This window comes from Pelodiscus sinensis, chromosome 3 (genome assembly GCF_049634645.1).
Source record: "Pelodiscus sinensis isolate JC-2024 chromosome 3, ASM4963464v1, whole genome shotgun sequence".
Classification (NCBI taxonomy): domain Eukaryota; kingdom Metazoa; phylum Chordata; order Testudines; family Trionychidae; genus Pelodiscus; species Pelodiscus sinensis.
In genome coordinates, this window is record NC_134713.1 from 157313660 (window position 1) to 157323843 (window position 10184).

The 10184-nt window shown below is 46.5% G+C and overlaps 1 protein-coding gene across 1 annotated transcript; it reads left to right on the forward strand.

The window, feature by feature from the left end:
• The first annotated feature begins 6616 nt into the window (after positions 1-6616).
• Positions 6617-9813, forward strand: MIXL1 (Mix paired-like homeobox). Its single transcript, XM_075925301.1, has 3 exons — positions 6617-6802; positions 6876-7141; positions 7342-9813. Exons 1-3 carry the CDS (start codon positions 6718-6720, stop codon positions 7924-7926), a joined length of 936 nt encoding a protein of 311 aa, XP_075781416.1. The 5' UTR covers positions 6617-6717; the 3' UTR covers positions 7927-9813.
• The last annotated feature ends 371 nt before the right edge of the window (positions 9814-10184 follow it).

Sequence of the window (10184 nt, forward strand, 5' to 3'; positions counted from 1 at the left end):
TATCACTCAATGCACATAAGGACTGCTTAAAATTGTATTTGCTGATCATGGTTAAACTGCCTCCATTAGGCTGGAAAGCTCAATCATTTGTAAATGAATTCATCAAAATGGTTTCACACTAACTGAATGGTTTCACACTAACTGAAGCACAAATGGTTAAGTCCATCCACACAAGTCATGCTGTGCTTACACTAATAGTCAGGTAGACCAATTCAGCTGCAATGATTTCTGGCAACCTCCATCACCAGACTGTTTCTGGCACAGCACAATTTTGAGAGATATTAGCAGACACTGTGGGATCTCTCTGGGCTTTGTGAGACTGGGAGGTGTCATGCACTTACCATTCCCTCAGGGTATCACAGAATTCACCTGATGCTGGCACCTGTTTATGCTATCATCTTTAGTTACAGGCTCACACAGTTTTGCATTATCCACAGTTGTGTCTACATCCTATATTGGGTGTAGCATTTTGTAGCAATATACTGAACTCTGGCTGCAAGACGGTCCATGAAAGTAATATCTATTAAAATTACATGGGAAACTATACGTGTTAGAATATAGGATAACAGTGAAAATCTTTTGGCATAAGCTAAAGTTCACAGGTCAGCTAACTTCATTGATATTTGACTTGCCCCTTGAATCATATCAAATTATATAGCACACAGGTGGTAGCAAAAACAGAACAAAACAAAAACCATACTTTTAAGAAAAGAGAACTTACATAAAGAAAGGCTGTCAATAAATCCACATTGGATTATTAGGACAATAAAATTAGTGTAAGCATAAGAGAATAAAAAAATACAAGATTACATCACCACAAAGGTTCCCATACTTTTCTTATTGCAAAGTCCCTTTCAGATCTCCCAGCTGCATATGCATCTCATTCCAGATCTACCAGATGCCCACATACCCCTACCTTTCTTGTGTACCCTCAGAGATACATGTACCACAGTTTGGGGACCTCCTGCATTACAGATTTTAAATGTGCATCTAGAGTTATAGCAAACAGTGGCATTAAGAAAGCCCCTCTCTACAGATGTATTCAAGATTGTTAAGGAGGCTCCATTAGTTTTTGGTGGTGTTCTGCTTGCTTATGGAACATCTTTGCAATAAATTGGGTACTATCACCAAAATGGAAGGAAGAAATACATTAGACTCTTCGATAAAAGCTAAACCTCTTTGCATTTTCCTGCCCTCAAGAATCTAGTTATTTTCTCACAAGCAACAGATTCTGGCATGGAGGCTATAGGGAAGAATGGGTTTAGCAGAACACAGTGCTAGCTGTAGCAGAAGGAGCTATGTTTATAGCATTGGGCCCTGGGATCTAGTAATTAGACAGTGCTAGAGGGAAGCATCAGTAACCAGATTTAAATGTCCCCTTCTTCCCTTCCAGCTAGGTCAATCATGGAGACCACAGCAAAGAAGCATCTCTGGTGGGAACAGGGTTTAAAATGATGAAAGATGAGCAAGGGCAGCCCTGGATAGCAGGAGAGAGGAGTTAATGGCTTCATCCTTATGACATCAATCACTGCGATTGCATAAGCTTAAAGTTACATGCTTGGCTTTTTAAAAACTGTCTCTAAAAGTTTGTTTTCAGTCACCCACATCCACCAGAGCCTCAGCCCTGCAATGAGCTGGCTAGACTCCCCTGCCCAGCAGGATCCCCACTGAAGTCATTGGGGTGGGGGGGGAGGTTGCAGCCTCATTACAGGATCAGGACCCAAGTTACAGAGTTGTATATTATAGGATGTGAAAGAAGCACTTTATAAAGGAAATGCAGAGTTATTTTTAACTACAACAGATAACAGACAAGTAGCTAACAGGCTACATAACGAGCCACACCTTGAATACAATGTATGTGTATCAGTGTCTCCTAATTAAAGATCTGAAGTCTGTAAAGGGTCCCACATAATTTCATTTTGCAGTAAAAGTATATAAATCATTACAAGGTAGTTATTGGGCTCCTCCCTCCCCCATTAATAGAAAGATTCAGTAAAGTGCAAGAGAAATCATGAAGTCTTTGTTGTCTTAAGAATGTCACAAGTGACAATTTACAAGGGAAGTGCTGAAAGATCAAAGAACGAAGCCCATTTCCAAATCTACAGGTTGGGAATAGGTCTATTATCTCCCAATATGAGCTCTTTCCTGGGTTTGCTTTCAATATACATTGATATAATGTCTGTTCTCATGGGAAAGCTGACCTGGAAAAGGTAGCCAGTAGGTCCAAGCCGTACCTTCAGTTACAACAGGAAAATGGGGCTTTAGGCACACCCTCATGTAGGTCTGCCCTCTCCCCCACACATGCCTATCTCCCACACCTTTGTGGCTCTGCCCCTGCTTGCACAATGGCATTTTGGCCTATTACTGGAATTAATAATAGTGACAAGGGTAAATCTGCATAGCTAGTAGAGAAGTGGGGCCTCGCCCATCTGGAGATGTCAGGCAAATTAGTGTCCATCCCAGTGGAAGATTCAGCCCCACCCCTTGACAAGAACATAATGAGATGAGATGGTGGCAGCAAGACTCCTTCCATATGCAGTCATCTCTTGGGCTGGCCCTAGTGCCCCACCTCTTGAGTAGCAGTTAAAAATTAACAACCCATTTAGATGAATAGGGCAATTAGAACCTCTCTGAACAACTGTTTCATATTCTTCACAGATTCAGGTAGAAAGTCTTTTAATCTGCCAAAATCTGTTTAAACAGGGAAGTTATTTCAGAATAAGGTAGGATGTGAATTTAAAGTATTCTAGTTATTCCAAAATAGCACTTTGTATGGACACTATCATTCTGGAATCAATGGACCTGCATTAGTGTAGGGGGGAGGCAGAATTTATGTGCTAAAGATTTTAACAGAATTTAGATCTTTAAGAAGTGTGTTGTGCCTATGAAAGCTCATGATACCATCTACATGTTTTGTTAGTCTTGAAGGAGCTGCTGGACCATTTGTTGTTTTCTAAATTTTTCCAGTTACAGACTCAGGCTAGGTCTACACTATAGCGTTTTTTTTTTTTTTGTTTTTTTTTTTAAAGCTACCGCAATTTGCATAGCTTTTTCCCATTGCTTTTTTGGAAGGGGCTTTTCCACCATTTGGCTCCGTCTAGACGGGGCCAAATGGCAAAAAAGTCTTCTCTTTTGGAGGAGCCCTTATTCCTTGTAGAATAAGGTATACAGGGCTCCCCGAAAGAGCACATTTGCTCTTCCTCAAAAAAAAAAAAAAAAAAAAAAAGCGGAAGAGCATACACATTCCCTGGACACAGTGGAGTTTTTCTGGTATCCCAGAAAAACCCCGCAGTCTAGACATACCTTAACTCAGCTACCCCTCTGAAGCTTTTACTTTATATCATTGGTAGGAGTCTTTATGTAACTTCACTGAGGAAACTGACGTTCAGTTTTTAAATTATGTCTTGGTGATGGTGTGACAAATCAGAGATGTAAAGAACAAAAGGGACCATTGTGATAATTTAGTCTGACCTCCTGTATAGCAGACACAATAGAAAACCTCAAAAAATTCCTATAATGTATCTTTTAGGAAAAAAAATCCAGTCTTGATTTAACAGTTGTCAGAGTTGGAGAATTCAAATGGGGAACAGATGCAGAGGTCTATTGGGATGATCAGAGAAATGGAAAACCTACCTTACAAAAGGAGACTGAAGGATCTTGGCTTGTTCTGCCTAATAAAACAAAGGCTGAGAGGAGATATGAATGGTCTTTATAAATTAGGGTTCTCAACCTGTGGCCTATTAGCACATAGCCCATGTGGCAGGGCCCAAACTGTCTTTCCCATAGTGAGGGTCTGGGGTCAGGGTTGCTGGCTGGCCTTGCTGCAGGGGCCTGGGGCTGCTGGCCAACCCGTTTGGGTCCAGGGTCATCAGCTAGCAATGTTCTGTCAAATTTTTTCCATCCATGGAATTTTTTATTCCATGTGTGGAATAAATGTTGTTACATATACCAAGGCATGCGTGGATGTGCACCATGAGTAGAAATACATGCTGCTGGCTATGGGCACTCTGCCAATCAGCTGGTAGCTTCTGAATCTTTCCTGGGTAGCCACTCAAGAGCCCAGCTTACAGGTAACAATGCCCACAGGCACTGCAGGGTCAGGGACAGTATTGGGGCTGCTGGTGAGCCCCCCAGGGTCTGAAATTGGTAGCCAGTCCTATGGGCTTGAGGGCTGCCACCTTGCCCCCCAGGGTCCAGGTTTTGTCCCCACATGATCTAAGGTTAGCTCCTGGTCCCATGGGATGGAACTACTGCCTGGCCCCACCAGATTGAGGGTCTGGAGCTGCTAGCTGGCCCCATGGGGTACAGAGTCTGGGGCTGTCAGCTAGCCTCACAGGGTCAGGACTCAGAGTCAGCACTGGGAATGTTGCCTGGTCCTGTATGGCAGGGTCCAGGGTCCTGCCACCCAAATGGCATTGCCTCTCACACCCCTGAATGTCCCTCTGCACCCCCCCTAGAGGAGCACACCCCACAGTGTGCAAACTTCTGGTATACGCTCAGGGAGTGAGCAGAAGAGCTAGGTGGCTCAGGCCAGCCCCAAGGGTAGGGGAAGACAGGAGAGGCTGAGGCCAGCACTACTGGGGTGCTCAGGGAGGGGGCACCAACCCCACCCCAACTCACTCATTAAGTACACTGTAATTTAAATACCACTAGTAATAAGGAAATCTGGAAGTCAGACCTGTGTCTATTATTAATAGTATTAACCCTTCTGCCCCAATCAGAGAAGTCAAATTATGCCTGTGCCCTCTGGTTCTAAAGCCTATGAGTCCATGAGAATCCACCACAATGCTTGGTAAATTGTTCCAATGGCTAATTTCCCTCACAATTCAAAATGTATGCCTTATCTCTAGTCTTCATTTGCCTGGCTTCAACTTCCAGCCATTGTTATACCTTTCCCTGCTAGACCTTAGAGCCCATTATTAAATATTTGTTCCCCATGTAAGTACTTACAGGCTGTTATCAAGTCACTCCTTAATCTTCTCTTTGGCAAGGTAAATAGACTGAGCTCCAGTCTAATCACTATAAAGGCATGTTTTCTATTTTAATCATTTTTGGGGTTCTTTTCTGTCCCTTCTCTATCAACATCTGTCTTGAATTGTGGGCACCAGAACTGAACACAGTATTTTAGCTGTGGTCTAAATGCCAAATACTGAGGTGAAATTACCTCTGAGGTTCCCCTACTTATACATCTTAGAATTGCATTAGCTTTTCTGGCCATAGTATCTCAGTAGGAATTCATGTTCAGCTGATTATCCACCACAACTCTCAAATCCTATTCAAACTTAAAATCCCCACTGTGGGCATGGCCCAAACTGTGGCAGGTTCAGGAAGGAACACATGTCCACAGAGACCCATCACCGGCTTCACAATCAAGAAGGGTCACCTCTGCTTTAACAGGTAAAGTATGTTGCTCCACAATAGGGCAGTGACAATCCATTCACAAGCCCCCAAGACCTGAGAGCTATTTTACTCCAGGAGTACCCTTCCCAAGGTAGGACAGCAAAGGCATGTACTGTCTAGTGCAGTGGTCCCCAACCTTTCGGGGTTGCTGGCCACCTGGGGGAGGGGCTGCTCACACGCCAGGCATCCGGGGGCGGGGCCGCTCATGTGCTGCATGTCCAGGGGTAGTGCCACCCATGCGCCGCATGCCCAGGGCCGGCATTGCACATGTGCTGCGCGCCCAGGGCATGGGCCGCCCATGTGCCACGTGCCCAGGGCAGGGGTCGCCCATGCGCTGCGCACGGGGGCTGGCCCAGATAATTTGGTGTTGCACATAAATGCCCCAGCGGGTGCCATGGCGCCCGTGGGCACCACATTGGGGACCACTGGTCTAGTGAACCAAGTGGAGACTTCTGGCTATAGACATTTACTACAAGCACAAATTAACCACCACCTACTGGAAGAACACAAAGCCAAGTGTTGGGTGGGTTTTGTGATGACTCCCTTCCTCCCGCTCGCCTCCCAACAACCATCAGGTGACTGGACCTTTGGTCACTACTTTTGATGGATTAAAGTCAGTTTCTTTCAAACGCACGTCATGATAAAGGAGAAAAATCCAGGACGTCGCGATATAAAGGAATGGACTCCAATAAATAATGCTTTGCATCGTCCATCTATCGTTTTGCATAGGGCCAGCCGCCTACATGTGCAAGTCGGAACCGGGAAATTTCCGATTTCTGAATCAGCTGGCTTGGTTTCAAATAGTTTCTCTTGTTAAGATGCAATCGGTTTCCGGCACGCTCGGGCTGCGCACATAGCAAGGGCTGTTGTTTCAAAAAGCCAGTTGTTTTTAACCAATCGAAACAGATTTCTCCCCCAGCCGATCCCGGGGCGTAGAGAAGAAAGGGTGGCCTGGCATCCCACATGTCTCAGGACTGGCTTACGGGGCGCCCCATCGCTCCCGCCCACAAATCCTGTTGCTAGCAGCGGACACCGCTGCAGATCCCAAGGGTGGCACGAAGCTTGCAGGGGGGTCGGGACGAGTTCACACTTCTCTTGACTCAGTCTCTGACCTAAGGAAGGGACTCCCAGGTCTGCCCCCACTCCCACCCCCTCAGGGCATCCTACAGAGAGCGGCTGGCCCGGCAGCCTTTGATCCTCGCAGACCAGCCCCAGCCCGCCTGCCTGTGCGCTCCCAGTATAAAGGGCAGGGCGGCAGGGCAGCCGCTCGGAGCACGCGGGTCTCTCCAGTGGCAGCAGCCGCGGCTCGCCCGCCCCATGGATCTCTACCTCACCCAAAGCGCTGCCCGCGTGGGCAGCCTCGCCCGGCCGGAGGCTCCCGCCCTCAGCGCCTTCGCCGCAGGTAGGTGCCAGCGCTGCGCCCCAGCTCTGGCGTGGGCGAGGCCGCGTGGCTGACTGCGCCCTTCTCTTTGCAGACAGGAGCGAAGCGGCCGGAGGTGGCTGCCCGGCCCAGTCCCAGGAGGAGCTCAGCCCGCCCGCCTCGGCTCCCGGCGCCGCCGCCTTGCCTTGCCCGCTCCCGCCGGACACGGCGCCGCCCCTCTCCCAGCGCAGGAAAAGGACCAACTTCACCGCGGCTCAGCTGGCGACGCTGGAGCTGGTCTTCAAGGACACCATGTACCCCGATATCTACCTGCGGGAGAGGCTGGCCGACGTGACCCACATCCCGGAGTCCAGGATCCAGGTGAGCGGGAGGCCGTGGCCCGGCGTCCTGGGGCACAGCCGGGGTCTGGGCCGCTGCTCCGGGCTCAGCCTGTAACGCAGTCGCTCCGCTGAGACAGCCGGGCTGGCTTAGTCCCGCAGAGAACCAGCCCGCGAGCAGGGAGCGGCCTGGCCAGACGCCCGCCCTCGGAGGTGCTAACCGCGGCTCCCTGCTCTTCCCAGGTCTGGTTCCAGAACAGACGTGCCAAGTCCCGCCGGCAGCGGGGGAAGCCCGGCAGCGGCCCGGCAGCGGCAGAGCCTTTTCCCAGCCACACGGCTCCTACCAGAACCCGCCCGGCGCCGCAAGCCCCGAAGTCCCCGCAGCACGGCTACTTCCCGGCTCCGGCAGGGGCCGCCAGTGCTGCCCAGCCCCCTGGTCCCAGCAATCAGTCCAGCACCAGCGGCCAGGCCCCGGAGGCGCATCAGCCCCATTACACGCTCTCCGGGGTAGCCCAGATCATCCAAGTCAAAGAGGAAAACGCTGGGCCGTACAAGTGGCCTTCCACTCTGCCCTTCCAGCGCGGGCTCGGGCTCGATTTTGAGCGCGCCCCGCCAAACAAGACTATTGGGCCTGAAATGAATTTTCTAGTGCCGCTCTCAGAGGGGGTGAGCAGACACGGCGGGATGGGGAAGGTGCCTCCCTCCCGAACGCCCCAGCCCATCTGTGGACAATATTCGCCTGTCTCTGATGCAGAAGACACCAGCGGCTATTGCGAGTCCGGCTCGGAATGGGAAGAGAATCCCTTCAGCGCCTTTAGGGGCATCTGAGGGAGAAACCATACAAGATCTGTAGGGAGGCGGGAATGAGGAAAGTCAAAAGGAAATGGGTTTAAAAGTTCATTTATAACGAGACTTGTGAAACTTGTAACCGGGGGGGGGGGGGGGGGGAGTTTGAAACCGGCCATTTTCGAGTCTCATCTTTCGGTTCCAGAAATAAGATTTGGAAATCACAGGTACTTTAAGGAAAGGGCATTTAGGCGAATTCGGGTATCTGGGAAACAACTGCTGCCAATTTATCAGCCAGCCAATCTCCATCAAATCAAAACTTTTACCTAGGGAAGGGACGCATGGCAAGAATAAGTCTGTGCTAGTGTCTGAACAGAGTAGAAAGCAATTTCTTTCCTTGTCTTTAAGCAACTTACTTAAACACGTGTATGATTTTCCCCTGTAGTGTACTAGACAAAGGGGAGTGACTATTGCACATCTCTACCTTGTTTACATAAAGCCACTGAGAGCACCACTGGTTAAACTACCCAAAAGGGAAGTTGGATGCCCCGGGTTCCTTAATCCTAGAACAATTTAACACTGCTTTTAAACAACTTAAATAAACCCAATTCCTTCTCTTGTTCCTGAAGGTCTGCTAGCAGCTGTTGCAGAATGCCTTTCACTGAACCCTACCAGGTTCCTAGATGCCTTGCTGCCTGAGGGGAGGAAGTGAATCACACCCAGGCTGACTAGAGTGTGTAACGGATACATGGACATATTGAGCCATTGAAAGCTTCTAGAATAAAACGACTTTGTAGAGTGCTGCACTCTAATTTGATCACAAGGTTTTAGAATTGCACTATTAAGAATCATTGCCTGATTTTGTGTTAATATCACTGCAACTGTGTGTGGGGTAGGGTTAGTAAAGACAGTGTTGGAGTACGTGCAATGCTACCTCTTATTTGTAATTAAATTAAGTTTAGTCTTCTTAAATGTATAAGACCTTAGATTATCTCATAGCTAAGAAGATATCCATTATTGACAAATTTAGAATGTGCAGAAGACCCAATATTTCTAGGTGGTCTCACCCTTCTCTTCCCGTAAGATACATACAAGTGTCATTTGAACACACTCTCAGTATATATAACAGAAGTTGCCATCATGAATACAAAACATTCTCTCTGAAAATAAGTGCAATAGTAAAACTTTAATCTTACCTTGTAAAACTACCATCAGATGAAAATACAGCTTGACTTTTAAAATAAGAACAGACTATGATAGTTCACCTTCTTTGCTATATCAAATGAGTATCTAGCTTTTTAAAACTTCCACTAATTTATTTATTTTTGCATCTGTTTATCCTTCTGTAGAAGAATTAGGAAACTCCTAGTTCTATTTTTTTTAAACGGTGACATCTCTTTCTGAGAAGAAAAATAAAAACAAGCATTTGTTATATTCTAGTTGCTTTTTCTTAATGTGTCATTTTGTAAACAGGTTAAGTAACCTCTCTTAATAGGTTGCAAACTCAAGACTGAATTTGATCAATAGTCAACAAAATGTGCTAATTTTCCTGAGAGTTATAACCTGATAGTATAAATGTTGTTGGGAGGGGGACAGAGAGTGTAACCTCTCAATCACTTTTATATAAGAGCAAAAAAAAATTTTTTTTTTTAACTTAATCAAACCGTGTAAATTTAAAGTGCCCTACCACACAATGAATTAGATTAGATGTTAACCAAAACCACATAAAAGTACATGAGAATCTTTCTTCTAACAGGGTGGGATTGTAAATTTTCTTTGCAAGGCCCTAGAGAATTCCTTTTAAGAAATCCCCAACCTCTTGCAAATACTTAAAACACATATTTAGCAAAGTTTTAAGCATTTGCCCATTTACTTAAATAGTGGTATTCACGTGCTTACATGTGATTGTATGTTTTCAGATTTAGTGTCATGGAACCTAAACTGGGTTTCAACTAATATGGGGGAAATTCCTACAGATGAAAAGCTAGTGTAAACTGGACCTAAATTCAGAATTAGCTTTAAGTGTAACACAAACACTTGAATATCTTAAAGAATTAAGGAAGATTTACCACAAGAGAGATTTATCATTTGGCTTTTTAAGCAAAACTTAATTTTAGATCATCCAATCTTTATTTTAAACCTTAGCTAGCCAGGTCAACCAACTGTTCCTGTTACCTCAGACAAGGTGACTGGGAATTTTGTCTCAGTCTTTCCTCCAAATTGGCCTAGGGGAGCTTTTCAAAGAAGGAAAACTCCAGATCACATAACATTGCTTCTGCTAGATTCCCCGCTCAAATGTC

Excerpts from the sequence above, each read along its gene's own strand:
- MIXL1 (XM_075925301.1), top strand. The coding sequence starts at position 6,718 with ATGGATCTCTACCTCACCCAAAGCGCTGCCCGCGTGGGCAGCCTCGCC. Across the intron at positions 6,803-6,875 it reads CCTCAGCGCCTTCGCCGCAG|ACAGGAGCGAAGCGGCCGGA; the intron begins GTAGGTGCCAGC and ends TTCTCTTTGCAG. Across the intron at positions 7,142-7,341 it reads TCCCGGAGTCCAGGATCCAG|GTCTGGTTCCAGAACAGACG; the intron begins GTGAGCGGGAGG and ends TGCTCTTCCCAG.